Raw genomic sequence first — 22,303 nt, 5'->3', positions numbered from 1 at the left:
ATTATGTGTCGGGCTGCATTAAATGACTACATAAACGTATGTGGCAGACCACGTTAAATGACTACCATTAAATTATGTGGCAGACCACATTAAATGATGTGGCAGATTACATTAAATGACTACATTAAATGGTGTGTCAAGATGCATTAAATGACAACATAAACGTATGTGGCAGACCACGTTAAATGACCACGTTAAGTTATGTGGCGGGCTACGTTGAATGACTCCATTAAATGATGTAGCAGACCACATAAAATGACTAAATTAAATGATGTGGCAGACCACAATAAATGACTACATTAAATGATGTAGCAGACCACAATAAATGACTACATTAAATTATGTGGCAGGCCACGTTAAATGACTACATTAAATGATCTGGCAGACCACAATAAATGACTACGTTGCATGATGTGGCAGACCACATTAAATGACTACATTAAATGATGTAGCAGACCACATGAACTGACTACATTCAATGATGTAGCAGACCACATGAACTGACTACATTAAATGATGTAGCAGACCACATGAACTGACTACATTAAATGATGTGGCAGACCACATTAAATGACTACATTAAATGACTACATTAAATGACGTGGCAGACCTCAATAAATGACTACATTAAATGATGTAGTAGACCACATTAAATGACTACATTAAATGATCTGGCAGACCACAATAAATAACTACGTTGCATGATGTGTCAGACCACATGAAATGACTACATTAAATGATGTGGCAGACCACATGAAATGACTACATTAAATGATGTGGCAGACCACATGAAATGACTACATTAAATGATGTAGCAGACCACATGAACTGACTACATTAATGACGTGGCAGACCACATTAAATGACTACATTAAATGACGTGGCAGACCTAAAAAAAATGACTACATTAAATGATGTAGTAGACCACATTAAATGACTACATTAAATGATGTGGCAGGCCACATTAAATTACTACATTAAATGATCTGGCAGACCACAATAAATAACTACATTGCATGATGTGTCAGACCACATGAAATGACTACATTAAATAATGTAGGAGACCACATGAAATGACTACATTAAATTATGTGGCAGACCTCATGAAATGACTACATTAAATGATGTAGCAGACCACATGAACTGACTACATTAAATGATGTGGCAGACCACATTAAATGACTACATTAAATGATGTGGCAGACCTCAATAAATGACTACGTTGAATGATGTGGCAGACTACATTAAACGATTTGGTGTACCATTTTAATGTTGTGGCGGACCACATTAAATTATGTGGCAGGCCACATTAAATGACTACAATAAATTTCGTGGCAGACCTCAATAAATGACTACGTTGAATGATGTGGCATACTAAATTAAATGACTACATTAAGCAGACCACAATAAATGACTACATTGAATGACGTGGCAGGCTACAGTAATGACTACATTAAATCACGTGGCAGCCCACATTAAATGACTACATTAAATAATGTGGCAGACCACATTAAACAACGTGGAATCAAACATAATGTGGTGGACCACTTTAAATGATGTGGAGGACCACATTGAATGAGGTGATGGGCCACTTTAAATAATCACATTGAATGAGGTGATGGGCCACTTTAAATAATCACATTGAATGAAATGGCAGACCACATTAAATAATCACATAATGTGGCGGCCAGATCTGCCTTGAGGTTGACACGCGTGCTCTGATTGATTCTTAAATCCAAATCTGGATATTTTTGCAACTTAAGTTGTTTGAGATCATGAAAATCATTGAGCTCTTGTCTCAATGGAACACGACTAGTGAGGACTACTTTTGTGCAGCAGCTCACTGCTGTGTCAGTCCGTCTTTTGTCTATTTAAGAAAATGACATACAAATAAAATGAGTCACTCCGTATTATCAAAACACTTTTACTGTTGCTTGTTAGAGACACTACAAACAGATTTTATTCAACTCTAACACATTTTGTGCTGAAAAATGCCATCATTTGTTTTGCACTGTGATTTTTTTTTTTTTATTATTTGAAGATAATTCCCCAACAGCATACACCACTTTTTACATTCCACCCGACACATTAGGTATATTTGCACAAAGTATCAGTATTGGATTGATATCAACCTGAATTTTACTTGGTATCAAATCGTATAAAGAAAATCAGTGGTATCGCACATCACAAACTTACTACACTCACAAGGAATAGAAGAACAAAAAGGACATAAATAAAGCTTTCATTGATGAAAGACAATGTTGGACTTATTTATGCCTCAATAGCATATTTGATGGACCTTTTTTTTTTAAATTTGTTTGTTGTTGTCAAGACTTGGGGACTTGGGTTTCACTCCAGCAGCACTAAGAGCGGACTGAAACTACCCCGAGGTCAGGGGTCTGCAAGATACACTTAGCCACCTCTTCCATTAAAGAACAATTGTATGGAGTCCCAAAACATAACACAGCTTATAAACTTTTAAAAGTTTTCATCTTTTTTGTTTTTATAGGAAAAAGCAATGTTTTTTCCTCCCTCTTCTTTTTGGCAAATATTCATGGTCAGCTTGCCCAAGTTGTTGCACACCTGAGAAGCCGAATTGAACACACAGACTTCAGAAGTCAGCCCGTGTGCATCCACGGCCTCACAGACAGTTGGGAATTATAGAACTGTTTTGAAAAATGCAACTTGCTATTGACATGCTACCGATTAGCATTAGCGATTTTACATGGCCATGGCAACACCTCCAAATACCAGAACTACAGCTGGGGCGTAATATGTACAATACTTACAGTATTAACACTTTTTAGGGTGCAACAAACACCACAAATTATACAACTTTAATTATGTGGTTTTATTGTTACAACTGTTTTATATGATTTCAAATATGTACAAAAAAAGAAAAGTCCAATACTCATTTGTTATTGCTTTTTTTTATGCTCCATTGTTTTCATTTTGTAAAGACATGCACCTGGGGATGTGAAGTGAAGTGAATTCTATTTATATAGCGCTTTTCTCTAGTGACTCAAAGCACTTTACACAGTAAAACCCAATATCTAAGTTACATTTAAACCAGTGTGGGTGGCACTGGGAGCAGGTGGGTAAAGTGTCTTGCCCAAGGACACAACGGCAGTGACTAGGATGGCGGAAGTGGGAATCGAACCTGTAACCCCCAAGTTGCTGGCACGGCCACTCTACCAACCGAGCTATACCACCCAGCACCTATACCGGGATAGGTTGATTGGCAACACTAAATTGGCCCCAGTGTGTGAATGTGAATGTTGTCTGTCTATCTTTGTTGGCCCTGTGATGAGGTGGCGACTTGTCCAGGGTGAAAATGGATGGATGGACGGGCTGTTAAGGCTATAGCACTGTATTGGATAAGGCTTGCTCTTGTTTTTCTGCATATTTGAAATAAAAATATATCAATCAATAATTGCAATGTTATACTTGCAAATGAGACTGAGAAATGGGATAATAACAGAAGGTACAACTGGACAGTAGTTGTCATAATCGGCTCATTTTTAAATGTTGCCATAAAAAAAACTAGATTTTGTTATAAAAAAAATTCATATTTACCAACACACAGAAAAGTGCTAAAAATTGGTAGTGTATCGGTTCAAATATATCGGTTGCCCTTCTTTGGCTATTTTTAAGACCCTTGTTAAAACCCATTTTTATTCACTGGCTTTTAACCCAGCATGAGACTTTGAAATGTTTTTAACTTTTTTTTAACTGCTTTTTATCCAACAAATTGTCCTTAGGGTAATTTGTATTTGCTTTTTCAATGTGTATTTTATTTCTGTTTTAAATGTTATTTTTTAGTCTGTCCTTTGCCTCTATTTATTTGTGCTGCACAGCCCTTTGTTCTTCAACTGTGGGGCGGCGGAATAGCTCGGTTGGTAGAGTGGCCATGCCAGCAACTTGAGGGTTGCAGGTTCGATTCCGGCTTCCGCCATTCTTGTCACTGCCGTTGTGTCCTTGGGCAAGGCACTTTACCCACCTGCTCCAGTGCCATCCACACTGGTTTAAATGTAAATTAGATATTGGGTTTCACTATGTAAAGCGCTTTGAGTCACTAGAGAAAAGCGCTATATAAATATAATTCACTTCACTTGTCTTTAAAGGGCTGTATAAATACAGTTGGTATGGTGAATAAATGTTATTCAAGACAAGAACAGCACCCGCATGCAACATTTTCACTGATCACCTAACTTCCTGTTACAAATAGGCTTGTTGGCTGGAATGTGAGGCAACAGCAACAGGAAGTGATGTCATATGTATGAGTTTTAATGTGTGTTTGCTGTCTTTCACAGAGGATGAACTGAAAGGAAAACTGCGCCTGGATCAGCTGAGCGAGCAAAAGTGTGTCCATTTGAACAACTACACCTCCGTGGGCTACATCAACAATGTTGTTAAAACAGAGGTACTGGACTCTGAGCGGCCCCCGGCCCCTTTGCCGCCGCCTCCCCCCTTCATGCCCGTCGCAATCATTCCCTTCCCGCTGGTCACACCCAAAACGGAGGACTCGCCCCCCCGCCCCGTCACCCACTGGCCTCTTCCGCCCGCGGTCTCCCCCAAGAAGGAACCTCTTTCTCCTCAGGAAATAGTCTCGCCGCCTTCTCCGCCGTCCAGAGCCGACGACGTGAGCCACCAGGAGCCGGCAGAGAAGCAGGCCAGTAACACTAATGTCCATCAGCACCCCGGCCCCATGGTCTCGGCCCCGCAGCAGCCCACTGGAACCCCCCGGACACTAACGCCGCCCTCGCGGGGCAACAGCCCCACCAGCCGGGGGAGTCCTACTGATGACGGCCGCCTGCTCGACCTCAAGAGACGGCCCGGCGGGTAAGACGCTTTCCTTGAAATCAGCCCGTCTATGTACAAATCAATCAATCAATCAATCAATGTTTACTTATATAGCCCTAAATCACTAGCGTCTCAAAGGGCTGCACAAACCACTATGATATCCTCGGTAGGCCCACATAAGGGCAAGGAAAAACTCACACCCAGTGGGACGTCGGTGACAATGATGACTATGAGAACCTTGGAGAGGAGGAAAGCAATGGATGTCGAGCGGGTCTAACATGATACTGTGAAAGTTCAATCCATAATGGATCCAACACAGTCGCAAGAGTCCAGTCCAAAGCGGATCCAACACAGCAGCTAGAGTCCCGTTCAACTCCAACAAAATGAGCATTTAGACAACTTTCGCTTTCTTTTCTGCCGATATTCCTGAAAATACCGTATTTCCTTGAATTACCGCCGGGGCGCTGATTAATTTAAAACCTCTTCTCACTCCTGCGCGTACCAAAGGCATGCGGTAAAAATTTGAGTGTGATGTAAGGATACCATCATGAAAAGCACATTTAATAAAAAAAACGTTATTATGGTCTTACCTTTACTTATAAATGAAGTCCATGCCAGCTCCTTCTGATTAAAAGCATCGATAACTTGTTTATATATCCATCCATCCATTTCCTACTGCTTATTCCCTTTCGGGGTCGCGGGGGGCGCTGGCGCCTATCTCAGCTACAATCGGGCGGAAGGCGGGGTACACCCTGGACAAGTCGCCATCTCATCGCAGGGCCAACACAGATAGACAGACAACATTCACACTCACATTCACACACTATAAGTCTTCCTTATCTTTCTTCAGTTTTAAAAGTCTCTCTGTCTCGATGGAGATCTTCCTTCATTACCTCCTGCTTCGATTGAAAGTCCAGTTTAGAAAACTGCTATCAGTTAGCTCGGCTCCTCAAGTGCGGGCGACGACAGAATTCTCCTCGGACAACTCCCCCCCCCCGTTCTGCTCTGTGGCTGATCTCTTTATCCCACCGCTGCCACCAGGAAGAGTTATTGTATAAATAATACACTGGGTATTTAGGACTGGAACATGCTTTATTTCAGCCTGGTTGTCTACATAGCCAGCATAGGAGTGTTACATCCTAAAAGGCCCGTCATATCCATCCCAGCACATATCACGTCAATCGTTGTCACTTCTTCTGCAGCCGAGTAGTCGCAAGAAGGATCACTAGCGCCCTTTACCACCAGGAGGCGGGTTTCATTTAATGACTCATATTTGACACACACAGCTACGGTATTGTGACGGTATCAAGCCGTCGTCTTGCGGGTTCCCAGGACCACCAAGGAAGGACATGGCTTGAGCAGTTTGACTTTGTTTATTTTTCAATAAAACCTCCGTCCAGGTCGCTCTTCCGCTCCTCCTCTTTGCTCACTCGCCGACGCCCCCTCCTCGCCGCCATCTTGGGCCAGGCTCCAGCGTGCCCTGCCTGTCTGTCGAACCGTAGGCTCCACCTCTCCACAGCCATATTAATAAAACATAGCTGCTTACTGTTCTTTTTAGCAATAGCTTGGACCTTAAATCCTACTGAATAGCTCTTAATCTTCTTCCCTTTATGTGATATCAAATTACCGGTATTGAAATGAGCCTCCTCCATTTTGAAAATGATGACAGGGGAAGTGTCACCCTTGACCCGGCAGTAATTCAAGGCAGGTGCAGACTATATGCCCGGCGACAATTCAAGGAAATACTGTATACATGCTGATTATTAACTAACGCCTTTTAATGGCAACCACAAGAGCTCATTATTGATTAGGCTGACAGAGGCAGATCACTTTCTACGCCCAATTTGTCCATTTAGGGTGGATCCACTTCACTGAAGTGAATTCTATTTATATAGCGCTTTTCTCCAGTGACTCAAAGTGCTTTTACATCGTGAAACCCAATATCTAAGTGTCATTTTTAAACCTGAGTGGGTGGCACTGGGAGCAGGTGGGTAAAGTGCCTGGCCCAAGGACAGTTGGAAGAAGCAGGGATTGAACCCGGAACCCTCATGTTGCTGGCACGGCCGCTCTACCAACCGAGCCATACCGCCCGAGTTAATATTAAGTTAATATTCGTCGCCGCCATTGTGGCAAATAAACTGCAAGTAGCATTATCACTGGAGTAAAAGCAAGCCTGGAGCAGGCGTGCCAATGGCTAAACTAGCTGCTAAGCTAGCTTGAAACAACACTCGTATTTTGTGTTGTTTCAAGCAATCTTAATGTCTATTTAGCACCTTTTTTTAGCGATTGAATGAAATAGCACATATTTATTGAGTTGTTTTGTGCCACCCACACTGGTTTAAATGTAACTTAGATATTGGGTTTCAATGTAAAAGCGCTTTGAGTCACTAGAGAAAAGTGCTATATAAACATAATTCACTTCACTCTTTTTAAGTTAACTTACCAGCTAATTTAGCAATTTGATGACAAAGCGCCTTTTGTGAATTGTGAATTATATTTATATAGCGCTTTTCTCTAGTGACTCAAAGCGCTTTACATAGTGAAACCCAATATCTAAGTTACATTTAAACCAGAGTGGGTGGCACTGGGAACAGGTGGGTAAAGTGCCTTGCCTAAGGACACAACGGCAGTGACTAGTTTGGAAGAAGCAGGGATTGAACCTGGAACCCTCATGTTGCTGGCACGGCCACTCTACAAACCGAGCCATACCGCCCCAGTTAATATTAACTTAATATTCATCGCCTCCATTGCGGCAAATAAACTGCAAGTAGCATTATCACTGGAGTAAAAGCAAGCCTGGAGCAGACGTGCCAATGGCTAAACTAGCTGCTAAGCTAGCTTGAAACAACACTCGTATTTTGTTTTTTTTCAAGCTATCTTAATGTCTATTTAGCACCTTTTTTTTGAGCGATTGAATCAAATAGCACGTATTTATTGAGTTGTTTTTGTGCCACCCACTCTGGTTTAAATTTAACTTAGATATTGGGTTTCACTATGTAAAAGCGCTTTGAGTCACTAGAGAAAAGTGCTATATAAACATAATTCACTTCACTCTTTTTAAGTTAACTTACCAGGAAATTTAGCAATTTGATGACAAAGCGCCTTTTGTGAATTGTGAATTATATATATATAGCGCTTTTCTCTAGCGACTCAAAGTGCTTTTACATAGTGAAACCCAATATCTAAGTTACATTTTTAAACCAGAGTGGGTGGCACTGGGAACAGGTGGGTAAAGTGCCTTGCCCAAGGACACAACGGCAGTGACTAGTTTGGAAGAAGCAGGGATTGAACCTGGAACCCTCATGTTGCTGGCACGGCCACTCTACCAACCGAGCCATACCGCCCCAGTTAATATTAAGTTAATGTTCATCGCCTCCATTGCGGCAAATAAACTGCAAGTAGCATTATCACTGGAGTAAAAGCAAGCCAATGGCTAAATTAGCTGCTAAGCTAGCTTGAAACAACACTCGTATTTAAAGCAATCTTAATGGCCATTTAGCACCTTTTTTTTGCTTTGTCTTAACATATATTACCAGCTAATTTAGAGATTGAATGAAATAGCACGTATTAATTGTTTTATTTTGTGCTACCCACACTGGTTTAAATGTAACTTAGATATTAGGTATCACTATGTAAAAGCGCTTTGAGTCACTAGAGAAAAGCGCTATATAAACATAGTTCACTTCACTTGTTTTAAGTTAGCTTAACAGCTAATTTATCAATTTGATGACGTTGGCGTGTAGCGAGCAGGTGTACACGTAAGAGGATATGAACTCTTAATAGATTGGTGATGTCGATACCAAGTCTAGTTTTAGTACGCCATCGACTAAATAGAGCGATAATTAATTTTTTTACAAAATCTTTAATTTCCTGTACACAAGACTTTAGTTTATTTATTGTGTATTATTGACTTGGTTCTGCTCAAACTGTACGTAATAAAGATAGAAAAAGGAACTAGTTGACATATTATTTTTACTCTGAGTAGCACGCACCATTTAGACATTTTAAAAACACAGTTAATACAGTTATCAGAGTTTTTGTTGTCATAGCAACATCAGATACACAGATCAACATCATTTTCTTGTGAGTGTAGCTTATAAAAACATCATGTTTTCCTTTGTATTGAACATTATAATAAACAATCCTTCATGTAGTGCCGTGTGCTCCTACAGGGCGGGCACCAGAGAAGTGCATAACAAGCTGGAGAAAAACAGGTGAGTCATAATTATTGTACAGTGGTGTTTGTGTGAAAAGGACCGAAATGAAAATCCCAGCGGTGTGTTGATGTGTCCCGTCAGACGAGCCCACCTGAAGGAGTGTTTCGAGACGCTCAAGAAGAACATCCCCAACATTGACGAGAAGAAAACTTCTAATCTGAGCGTGCTGAGAAGTGCTCTGAGATACATCCAGGTGAGAGGATGCTAAAAAATTTTTAATAACCATATAATATCCTACATTCAACTGGAAAACAAATGATATTTCATGAGTTTGCTCGCATGCATCATAAGTATGTAAGGTTACACGGTGTAAATGATGAAACTATTGACAGTATTACCATTTTAATTTCAAATGATAAAAAAAAAGGATTGATGGATGCACTTTATAAACTCCTGGACTGACTGGTGCCAGCTCGCGAGCAAAATGCTAACATGAAAACAAGAGATAAAATGTTTCCCCATGTAGAAAAGACATACGCCATTTCTAAACGTATACACAAACATTAGTGTCTGAGTAACTAAGCTATGCTAATTGTGCACATTGAACCTACAAACTGTGCTCTTTTAGAACTGAGTGATTGTTCTGTACTCAGAGGAACACAAGACAGAGGTGTTGTTACGGTGCGTTCAAGTACTTCTGTACTCAGAGGAATTCACCATAGAGGTGTTGTTACGGTGCGTTTGAGTACTTCTGTACTCAGAGGAACACAAGACCTAGGTGTTGTTACGGTGCCTTCAAGTACTTCTGTACTCAGAGGAACACAAGACCGAGGTGTTGTTACGGTGCCTTCAAGTGCTTCTATATTCAGAGGAACACAAGACAAAGGTGTTGTTACGCTGCGTTCAAGTACTTCTGTACTCAGGAACACAAGACAGAGGTGTTTTTACGGTGCGTTCAAGTACTACTCAGAGGAACACAAGACAGAGGTGTTGTTACGGTGCCTTCAAGTACTTCTGTACTCAGAGGAACACAAGACCGAGGTGTTGTTACGGTGCCTTCAAGTGCTTCTATATTCAGAGGAACACAAGACAAAGGTGTTGTTACGGTGCGTTCAAGTACTTCTGTACTCAGGAACACAAGACAGAGGTGTTTTTACGGTGCGTTCAAGTACTACTCAGAGGAACACAAGACAGAGGTGTTGTTACGGTGCCTTCAAGTACTTCTGTACTCAGAGGAACACAAGACCGAGGTGTTGTTACGGTGCCTTCAAGTACTTCTGTACTCAGAGGAACACAAGACAAAGGTGTTGTTATGGTGCGTTCAAGTACTCCTGTACTCAGAGGAATTCACCATAGAGGTATTGTCAAGGTGCGTTTAAGTACTTCTGTACTCAGAGGAACACAAGACAGTGGTGTTGTTATGGTGCGTTCAAGTACTCCTGTACTCAGAGGAATACAATATAGAGGTGTTGTTACGGTGCGTTCAAGTACCTCTGCAATCCGAGGAATACAAAACAGAGGTGTTTTCAAGGTGCGTTCAAGTACTTCTGTACTCAGAGGAACACAAGACCGAGGTGTTGTTACGGGGCCTTCAAGTACTTCTGTACTCAGAAGAACTCAAGACCAAAGTGTTGTTACGGTGCGTTCAAGTACTTCTGTACTCAGAGGAACACAAGACCAAGGTGTTGTTACGGTGCGTTCAAGCACTTCTGTTGTTACGGTACCTTTAAGTACTTCTGTACTCAGAGGAACACAAGACAGAGGTGTTGTTACGGTGCGTTCAAGCACTTCTGTTGTTACGGTACCTTTAAGTACTTCTGTACTCCGAGGAACACAAGACCGAGGTGTTGTTACGGTGCGTTCAAGTACTTCTGTACTCAGAGGAACACAAGACCGAGGTGTTGTTACGGTGCGTTCAAGTACTTCTGTACTCAGAGGAACACAAGACCGAGGTGTTGTTACGGTGCGTTCAAGTACTTCTGTACTCAGAGGAATACAAGACAGAGGTGTTGTTACGGTGCGTTCAAGTACTTCTGTACTCAGAGGAATTCACCATAGAGGTGTTGTCAAGGTGCGTTTAAGTACTTCTGTCCTCAGAGGAATAAAAGACCGAGGTGTTGTTACGGTGCCTTCAAGTACTTCTGTACTCAGAAGAACACAAGACCAAAGTGTTGTTACGGTGCGTTCAAGTACTTCTGTACTCAGAGGAACACAAGACAGAGGTGTTGTTACGGCGCGTTCAAGTACTTCTGTACTTGGAATACAAGACAGAGGTATTGTTACGGTGCCTTCAAGTACTTCTGTACTCGGAATACAAGACAGAGGTGTTGTTATGGTGCGTTCAAGTACTCCTGTACTCAGAGGAATACAATATAGAGGTGTTGTTTCGGTGCGTTCAAGTACTTCTGTTGTGACGGTACCTTTAAGTACTTCTGTACTCAGAGGAACACAAGACAGATGTGTTGTTATGGTGCGTTCAAGTACTTCTGTACTCAGAGGAATTCACCATAGAGGTGTTGTCAAGGTGTGTTCAAGTACTTCTGTACTGAGAGGAATTCACCATAGAGGTGTTGTCAAGGTGCGTTCAAGTACTTCTGTACTCAGAGGAATTCACCATAGAGGTGTTGTCAAGGTGCGTTCAAGTACTTCTGTACTCAGAGGAACACAAGACAGAGGTGTTGTTATGGTGTGTTCAAGTACTTCTCTACTCAGAGGAATTCACCATAGAGGTGTTGTCAAGGTGCGTTCAAGTACTTCTGTACTCAGAGGAACACAAGACCGAGGTGTTGTTACGGTGCGTTCAAGTACTTCTGTACTCAGAGGAATACAAGACAGTGGTGTTGTTACGGTGCCTTCAAGTATTTCTGTACTCAGAGGAATACAAGACAGAGGTGTTGTTACGGTGCGTTCAAGTACTTCTGTACTCAGAGAAACACAAGACTATTATTTAGCTCATTCATGTAAGAGACTAGTCTAGTATAAGATTTCATGGGATTTAGCAATTGTGAGTGACAGATAGTTTGGTAAAGGTATAGAATGTTCTATATGTTATAGTTATTAGAATGACTCTTACATAATATGTTATGTTAACATAGCAGGCACCTTCTCAGTTGGTTATTTATGCCTCATATAACGTACACTTATTCAGCCTGTTCTTTATTTATTTTAAATTGCCTTTCAAATGTCTATTCTTGGTGTTGGGTTTTATCAAATACATTTCCCCCAAAAATGCGACTTATACTCCAGTGTGACTTATTTATGTTTTTTTCCTTTTTTATTATGCATTTTCGGCAGGTGCGACTTATACTCCGAAAAATACGGTGGTCATTTTCTATATTGCACAGACACAAACCCACAATATATTGATATATATCGCCCAGCCCTGCCTGTAACCACAATTTTTATTCAACTAATTTGTAAAAATCTAACGTGTTAGACTTTAGTGTTTTTGTTATACCTTTTTGTTAAAAAAAAAGCCAGTGACACATACTCACTTAAAAACTTTCTGCCATTTTCCCCAACACTGCTTTTTGCAGGCTTTCTTTCTTTCCTGTTTGTTGTCATGTATATGGACAGTGTGCTCAGGGGCATATAACACCATTTAGTGCACATCATGTTTAGTACGTGATAGGGATGCACCGATTAATCGGTAACCGAATATATTCGGCCGAATATGGCAAAAAAAAGCCACATTCGGCCTTCGGTGGAATGAGTTAAAAACAAGGCCGAATAGTGGCGTGTGACGCAATTTTTTGACGCGGTGACGCAATCAACCAACGTGCGGTGACGTTGGGATATGTTGTGTACCTGTATAAGTGTATGAGGTTACAAGCACACACTTATTGAGATTTAGTGGGGCCTCTGTTTACATTATTAGCCTGTTGTGTAGGCTACCTGTATAAGTGTATGAGGTTACAAGCACACACTTAATTGAGATTTACTTAAGCCTTCTGTTTACATTATTAGCATATCTACTGTGGCTAAGCAGACTTTTGCCAAAAGGACAATAATTCATTTGTTGTGGGTTTATCCACTTTAATGCACTTTATTTTAAATGAAAAACTCTGCTTTTTTTGAAAAGCAAAGGCTACTGGAATATTAAAAGAATGTCAATATTCAATAAAAAATTACTTTATTTGAAAAACATGTTTAAATATTTATTCTAGGCTATTTATGCAATATTTAAAAAATTGTGAAAAACTGCATTCATTATTCGGCCAAGCGTTTAAATTTTATTCGGCTTCGGCTTTGGCCACAAATTTTCATTTTGGTGCATCCCTAGTATGTGAGCTTACAGTGTTTTTTACACGGATTGGAGACCGAGAAATAAAGTTTGAGGCCTAAGTTTAACTGCAAAAGTCTGAAGTCCCACGCAATGCAGTAAAACCTCACATTCAAACGATTGAATCAGTGTGTGAGTCAGTCATCATTTTTCTAACTGGGTCGCCTAGTTTGTCATGAACGCCACCAAGACTCATCTTTGTGCAGACAAAGCCATCTGAGCTTTTGTAACCGTCTCTAAAGCAGGGGTCACCAACCTTGCTATTTCAGCTATTTTTAGAACAGGCCAGCGGGCGACTCATCTGGTCCTTACGGGCTACCTGGTGCCCACGGGCACCGCCTTGGTGACCCCTGCTTTAAAGAAATGCACAACTTTTTGTGTATAGTACTTTGACTTTTGTGAACGTGTTGAGGGTCTTGTTTGAATCCTGTCTTTAACTGAAAGCTGACACTTGTTGTCCTCTCCCTTACACACTCACACTATTAGCAGCTTTACGATGTAGTGTTTGATACGCAGCATGATGATAACACTAGAACATTCTTGATCGGGCTGATGAAGCTGAAAGTAGGGCAGTGCGGGTACACAGCTTGTCACCCTATATACCCCCCACACCCTCCACCTCCGTGATTAGACAACACACCTCCTTTACAGCTGAGCACCAAACTAAACACCACAGCCTGGACACCTTTTTCCCCTGAGTGACACACATTTATGGAAGTTATTTTTGAGTCTTTAGTGTGATATCCTTTTTTGTGCACTGAATTTTTGTCACCGAGTTTGAAGTTTGTGAATGGATTTTACATTGTTTTAACATCAAATTATTGTGACATTTTCATAGAAAAAATGTTTAAGCTAAATTTGTGAGTAAAATTGGTTTGTTAAAATAACATGTTTGAAAATTCACTGTGTAAGAAAGCTTTTTTTTTTTACACATTGAATTAGAAAAATATGAAATTATGTTAACAATATCATTAGAAAAAAATGTTTAAAAATTGATTTTGTTAAAATATAGTGTTTTTTAAATTTAGAAGTTTTTTAGATTAAATTATGCGGACAATTTCATTTTAAAAAAACAAATTTGTAAGCAAAATTGGTTTGTTAAAATACCATGTTTGAAAATTCACTGTGTAAGAAAGCCTTTTTTTTACACATTGAATTAAAAAAATATGAAATTATGTTAACAATATCATTAGAAAAAAATGTATGAGCAAAAAAAAACTAAAAATTGATTTTGTTAAAATATTGTGTTTTGAAATTTAGAGGGTTTTTTTGGTTTTTTACATTAAATTATGTGGACAATTTCATTAAAAAAACAAATTTGTAAGCAAAATTGGTTTGTTAAAATACCATGTTTGAAAATTCACCGTGTAAGAAAGCTTTTTTTTACACATTGAATTAAAAAAATATGAAATTATGTTAACAATATCATTAGAAAAAAATGTATGAGCAAAAAAAAAGTAAAAATTGATTTTGTTAAAATATAGTCTTTTGAAATTTAGAGTTTTTTTTTTGTTTTTTACATTAAATTATGCGGACAATTTCATTAAAAAACAAATTTGTAAGCAAAATTGGTTTGTTAAAATACCATGTTTGAAAATTCACTGTGTAAGAAAGCTTTTTTTTTATACATTGAATTAAAAAAATATGAAATTATGTTAATATCATTAGAAAAAAATGTATGAGCAAAAAATGTTTAAAAATTGATTTTGTTAAAATATAGTGTTTTTTAAGTTTAGAGGTTTTTTACATTAAATTATGCGGACAATTTCATTGAAAACAAATTTGTAAGCAAAATTGGTTTGTTAAAATACCATGTTTGAAAATTCACTGTGTAAGAAAGCTTTTTTTTACACATTGAATAAAAAAAATATGAAATTATGTTAACAATATCATTAGAAAAAAATGTATGAGCAAAGAAAAATTAAAAATTGATTTTGTTAAAATATAGTGTTTTGAAATTTAGAGGTTTTTTACATTAAATTATGCGGACAATTTCATTAAAAAACTAATTTGTAAGCAAAATTTGCTTGTTAAAATACCATGTTTGAAAATTCACTGTGTAAGAAAGCTTTTTTTTTTACACATTGAATTAAAAAAATATGAAATTATGTTAATATCATTAGAAAAAAATGTATGAGCAAAAAAAGTTTAAAAATTGATTTTGTTAAAATATAGTGTTTTGAAATTTAGAGGGTTTTTTTGTTTTTTACATTAAATTATGCGGACAATTTCATTGAAAACAAATTTGTAAGCAAAATTGGTTTGTTAAAATACCATGTTTGAAAATTCACTGTGTAAGAAAGCTTTTTTTTTTACACATTGAATGAAAAAAATATGAAATTATGTTAACAATATCATTAGAAAAAAATGTATGAGCAAAAAAATTTTTTAAATTGATTTTGATAAAATAAAGTGTTTTGAAATTTAGAGTTTTTTTCTGTTTTTTACATTAAATTATGCGGACAATTTCATTGAAAACAAATTTGTAAGCAAAATTGGTTTGTTAAAATACCATGTTTGAAAATTCACTGTGTAAGAAAGCTTTTTTTCCACACTGAATTAACAAAAGTGAAAATATGTTTACAATATCATTAGAAAAAAAATGTATGAGGAAAATTAATGTTTAAAAATAAATTTTGTTCAAATATAGTGTATTAAAATGTTTAGTATTTTTTTTATTTTTACATTAAATTATGCGGACAATTTCATTGAAAACAAATTTGTAAGCAAAATTGGTTTGTTAAAATACCAAGTTTGAAAATTCACTGTCTATAAATTCAGGTTCATTTGTGTCTTTTATTAAGAAATTTTTTTTTAGACATAATTAAAAAAAAAAAATTACTTTGAAAATGTGTTAAAATATAGTGTTTTAAAATTTACAGTTTAAATTTGTGTGTTTATTACTAAACCTTTTTTTGGACACAAAATTTATGTCACTGTATTTTGGGAATGTCATTTTTTACATGAGTGTGTTTTAAAAAAAAATCACTTTGTTAAACTACAGCAGTTTAGTTTGGGTTTAGGTTAGCACAATAAAGTTCTGAGTCAATTTGGTGTTATTAATATTTACTTCACTGTTTTTTTGCTATCACTTTTCATATCATATTTGCACATATTGTATTTGCTGATCTTGTTCTATTGTTGTTGTCGTCTCGGTCTTGTCCCTCTCAGTCTTCCTTTTTTCTATTCCCTCCTTCTCCGGCAAACATTTAACATACCGGTAAATCCATTAAATAAAGTCAAATACAAATAAGGCAACAAGAGAAGTAGCCACACTTCTTTTTTTTAAAGGTAATCTGTACAGCAGATATAATCATCCACATCAACATTATTTTGTCTGAGTGGCTGGACAGAACAAAAAAAATACAGTGATTTAAAATTTGGTATGTAAAAATTCAGAGGTTAATTTGCGTCTTTTTTTTTTTTTTGGGACAAGTAATTTATATAATTTGTTTTAATTTACACTAACATTTACGCTAACAATTGAATTGAAAAAGTGTAAACAAAATTTCTGTTTGAGATTTTGTTGTGTTAAAATAGGCTTTTAAAATGAAATGTGTAAAAAGTCAATGTATAAAATTCAGTGTAAATCATGTTGCTTCAAAACACTGAATTACACAAAACACACACTTTGCTCACATTTTTTTTGTAAAACAATCAGTTTAAAAAAATCTAATAACAAAAAAATTGTGAGGAAAGTGTGGGTTTTGTGTAATTAAGTGTTTTGAAGCAACACAATTTTTACACTGAATTTTATACATTGACTTTTTACACATTTCTTTTTAAAAGCCTATTTTAACAAAACAAAAAAAAATTCAGTTTGTTAAAATACGGTGTGCAGAAAAATGTGTTGCTTCAAAACACTTAATTACACAAAACCCACACTTTCCTCACAATTTTTTGTTAGATTTTTTCAAACTGATTGTTTTACAAAAAAATTGTGAGCAAAGTGTGTTTTGTGTAATTCAGTGTTTTGAAGCAACACATTTTTCTGCACACCGTATTATAACATTCTGAATTTTTCAAACCGATTTTTATTGAATGACATTGCTAGCATCATTTTATGTAAAACAATCACTTTTAAAAATGATTTCAATAAAAATTTGTGGGCAAAATTTGTTTAAAAAAATTCAGTTAGTTAAAATACGGTGTGCAGAAAAATGTGTTGCTTCAAAACACTTAATTACACAAAACCCACACTTTCCTCACAATTTTTTTGTTAGATTTTTTTTAAACTGATTGTTTTACAAAAAAAATTGTGAGCAAAGTGTGTGTTTTGTGTAATTCAGTGTTTTGAAGCAACACATTTTTCTGCACACCGTATTTTAACAAACTGAATTTTTCAAACCGATTTTTATTAAATGACATTGTTAGCATCATTTTATGTAAAACAATCACTTTTAAAACATTTTTCAATAAAAATTTGTGGGCAAAATTTGTTTAAAAAAATTCAGTTAGTTAAAATACGGTGTGCAGAAAAATGTGTTGCTTCAAAACAGTTACACAAAACCCACACTTTCCTCACAATTTTTTTGTTAGATTTTTTTTAAACTGATTGTTTTACAAAAAAATTGTGAGCAAAGTGTGTGTTTTGTGTAATTCAGTGTTTTGAAGCAACACATTTTTCTGCACTGTATTTTAACTAACTGAATTTTTTTAAACAAATTTTGCCCACAAATTTTTATTGAAATACTTTTTAAAAGTGATTGTTTTACATGAAATGATGCTAACAATGTCATTCAATAAAAATTGGTTTGAAAAATTCAGTTTGTTAAAATACAGTGCAGAAAAATGTGTTGCTTCAAAACACTGAATTACACAAAACACACTTTGCTCACAATTTTTTTTGTAAAACAATCAGTTTAAAAAAATTTAACAAAAAAATTGTGAGGAAAGTGTGTTTTGTGTAATTAAGTGTTTTGAAGCAACACATTTTTCTGCACACCGTATTGTAACTAACTGAAATTTTTTTAAACAAATTTTGCCCACAAATTTTTATTGAAATAATTTTTACAAGTGATTGTTTTACATGAAATGATGCTAACAATTTCATTCAATAAAAATTGGTTTGAAAAATTCAGTGTGTTGCATACATTTACTTGCAAGTATTGTCGGAGGTTACATTTCTTTATTACAAAGCCTTTTTTGGACACTTTTTGTGTATGAACTCGTTTTGTTTTACAAAAAATGTCATTTAATATACATTTGTGAGCAAAATTTGTCTTTAAAAATTCAGATTGTTAGATTACAAACATTTCTAAATTGAGTGTTTTGAAGCAACACATTTTTCTGCACACCGTATTTTAACAAACGGAATTTTTCAAACCAATTTTTATTGAATGACATTGTTAGCATCATTTCATGTAAAACAATCACTTTTAAAAATGATTTCAATAAGAATTTGTGGGCAAAATTTGTTTAAAAAAATTCAGTTAGTTAAAATACGGTGTGCAGAAAAATGTGTTGCTTCAAAACACTTAATTACACAAAACCCACACTTTCCTCACAATTTTTTTGTTAGATTTTTTTTAAACTGATGGTTTTACAAAAAAATTGTGAGCAAAGTGTGTGTTTTGTGTAATTCAGTGTTTTGAAGCAACACATTTTTCTGCACACCGTATTTTAACTAACTGAATTTTTTTAAACAAATTTTGCCCACAAATTTTTATTGAAATACTTTTTAAAAGTGATTGTTTTACATGAAATGATGCTAACAATGTCATTCAATAAAAATTGGTTTGAAAAATTCAGTTAATTAAAATACGATGTGCAGAAAAATGTGTTGCTTCAAAACACTGAATTACACAAAACACACACTTTGCCCACAATTTTTTTTGTAAAACAATCAGTTTAAAAAAAATCTAACAAAAAAATTGTGAGGAAAGTGTGGGTTTTGTGTAATTAAGTGTTTTGAAGCAACACATTTTTCTGCACACCGTATTTTAACTAACTGAATTTTTTTTAAACAAATTTTGCCCAACATTTTTTATTGAAATAATTTTTAAAAGTGATTGTTTTACATGAAATGATGCTAACAATGTCATTCAATAAAAATTGGTTTGAAAAATTCAGTTAGTTAAAATACGGTGTGCAGAAAAATGTGTTGCTTCAAAACACTGAATTACACAAAACGCACTTTGCTCACAATTTTTTTGTAAAACAATCAGTTTAAAAAAATCTAACAAAAAAATTGTGAGGAAAGTGTGGGTTTTGTGTAATTAAGTGTTTTGAAGCAACACATTTTTCTGCACACCGTATTTTAACTAACTGAATTTTTTTAAACAAATTTTGCCCACAAATTTTTATTGAAATAATTTTTACAAGTGATTGTTTTACATGAAATGATGCTAACAATGTCATTCAATAAAAATTGGTTTGAAAAATTCAGTTAGTTATAATACATTTACTTGCAAGTATTGTCGGAGGTTACATTTCTTTATTACAAAGCCTTTTTTGGACACTTTTTGTGTATGAACTCGTTTTGTTTTACAAAAAGTCATTTAATATACATTTGTGAGCAAAATTTGTCTTTAAATATTCAGACTGTTAGATTACAAACATTTGTAAATTGAGCGTTTTGAAGCAACACATTTTTCTGCACACCGTATTTTAACAAACGGAATTTTTCAAACCGATTTTTATTGAATGACATTGTTAGCATCATTTTATGTAAAACAATCACTTTTAAAACATTTTTCAATAAAAATTTGTGGGCAAAATTTGTTTAAAAAAATTCAGTTAGTTAAAATACGGTGTGCAGAAAAATGTGTTGCTTCAAAACACTTAATTACACAAAACCCACACTTTCCTCACAATTTTTTTGTTAGATTTTTTTTAAACTGATTGTTTTACAAAAAAATTGTGAGCAAAGTGTGTGTTTTGTGTAATTCAGTGTTTTGAAGCAACACATTTTTCTGCACATCGTATTTTAACAAACGGAATTTTTCAAACCGATTTTTATTGAATGACATTGTTAGCATCATTTTATGTAAAACAATCACTTTTAACACATTTTTAAATAAAAATTTGTGGGCCAAATTTGTTTAAAAAAATTCAGTTAATTAAAATACAGTGTGCAGAAAAATGTGTTGCTTCAAAACACTGAATTACACAAAACCCACACTTTCCTCACAATTTTTTTTAAACTGATTGTTTTACAAAAAAATTGTGGGCAAAGTGTGTGTTTTGTGTAATTCAGTGTTTTGAAGCAACACATTTTTCTTCACACCGTATTTTAACAAACTGAATTTTTCAAACCAATTTTTATTGAATGACATTGTTAGCATCATTTCATGTAAAACAATCACTTTTAAAAATTATTTCAATTAAAATTTGTGGGCAAAATTTGTTTAAAAAAATTCAGTTAGTTAAAATACGGTGTGCAGAAAAATTTGTTGCTTCAAAACACTTAATTATACAAAACCCACACTTGCCTCACAATTTTTTTGTTAGATTTTTTTTAAACTGATTGTTTTACAAAAAAATTGTGAGCAAAGTGTGTGTTTTGTGTAATTCAGTGTTTTGAAGCAACAAATTTTTCTGCACACCGTATTTTAACTAACTGAATTTTTTTAAACAAATTTTGCCCACAAATTTTTATTGAAATACTTTTTAAAAGTGATTGTTTTACATGCAATGATGCTAACAATGTCATTCAATAAAAATTGGTTTGAAAAATTCAGTTAATTAAAATACGATGTGCAGAAAAATGTGTTGCTTCAAAACACTGAATTACACAAAACACACACTTTGCCCACAATTTTTTTTGTAAAACAATCAGTTTAAAAAAAATCTAACAAAAAAATTGTGAGGAAAGTGTGGGTTTTGTGTAATTAAGTGTTTTGAAGCAACACATTTTTCTGCACACCGTATTTTAACTAACTGAATTTTTTTTAAACAAATTTTGCCCACACACTTTTATTGAAATAATTTTTACAAGTGATTGTTTTACATGAAATGATGCTAACAATGTCATTCAATAAAAATTGGTTTGAAAAATTCAGTTTGTTGCATACATTTACTTGCAAGTATTGTCGGAGGTTACATTTCTTTATTACAAAGCCTTTTTTGGACACTTTTTGTGTATGAACTCGTTTTGTTTTACATACAATTTCATTTAATAAGCATTTGTGAGCAAAATTTGTCTTTAAAAATTCAGATTGTTAGATTACAAACATTTCTAAATTGAGCGTTTTGAAGCAACACATTTTTCTGCACACCGTATTTTAACAAACGGAATTTTTCAAACCAATTTTTATTGAATGACATTGTTAGCATCATTTTATGTAAAACAATCACTTTTCAAACATTTTTCAATAAAAATTTGTGGGCAAAATTTGTTTAAAAAAATTCAGTTAGTTAAAATACGGTGTGCAGAAAAATCTGTTGCTTCAAACAAATTTTGCTCACAAATGTTTATTAAATGAAATTGTATGTAAAACAAAACGAGTTCATACACAAAAAGTGTCCAAAAAATCTTTTGTAATAAAGAAATGTAACCTCCGACAATACTTGCAAGTAAATGTATGCAACACATGCTATAAAGTGCAAATGTAAACAATCTCATCAAATGGCTGCTTCCTAATGACTTGTAAGTGCTGTGTCCTTTATTAATGACCAATTATGTTTGAGTGCTGCTGTGTGTCAACATCCTCACATGAACAACACATGCATGCGCTACACTTGTACTCTTTTACAACACAACTCAGGTGGGGCTTGATTTAAGAGGCTTTCCACTCCGCTTTTGTGCTCTCTTATCTCTCCTGTTGGCACAGTTAAGATGGTCACAGCAGGCCACAAGCCCTCTAGCCTCTTTCACCCCAAGTCGTCGGGTCAACGACGTAACACGGCGTTGATTCTGTTTCTGCATCTTGTCACACAGAAGCACACGGCCTCTTCCTGTTACCTCATAATTACAGCGTTTGCGGTGACGTGTGTAACACTTGTTGGAAAGCAATATTAGCTTTGGAGGCAAGACACTTTCCACTGTGGATACGATTATTAGTCGCTGCCTCATTCTGGGTCAGCTCTATTCAGAGGGAGCAACAATGTCTCACATCCA

The 22,303-nt window shown here is 35.6% G+C and overlaps 1 protein-coding gene across 2 annotated transcripts in view; it reads left to right on the top strand.

Moving 5' to 3' along the window:
- mnta (MAX network transcriptional repressor a) overlaps positions 1-22,303 on the top strand; it is a 51,912-nt gene that overhangs the window by 6,000 nt on the left and 23,609 nt on the right. For both annotated transcript variants that reach the window (XM_061919175.1, XM_061919174.1), the window contains exons 2-4: positions 4,314-4,842; positions 8,976-9,017; positions 9,102-9,213. In XM_061919175.1, the coding sequence (XP_061775159.1) occupies positions 4,314-4,842; positions 8,976-9,017; positions 9,102-9,213 (683 nt within the window). The remainder of the gene's footprint in view (positions 1-4,313; positions 4,843-8,975; positions 9,018-9,101; positions 9,214-22,303) is intronic.

This window comes from Nerophis ophidion, linkage group LG13, assembly GCF_033978795.1.
Source record: "Nerophis ophidion isolate RoL-2023_Sa linkage group LG13, RoL_Noph_v1.0, whole genome shotgun sequence".
Taxonomy (NCBI): Eukaryota; Metazoa; Chordata; class Actinopteri; order Syngnathiformes; family Syngnathidae; genus Nerophis; species Nerophis ophidion.
This window is presented reverse-complemented; position numbering and strand designations above follow the sequence as displayed.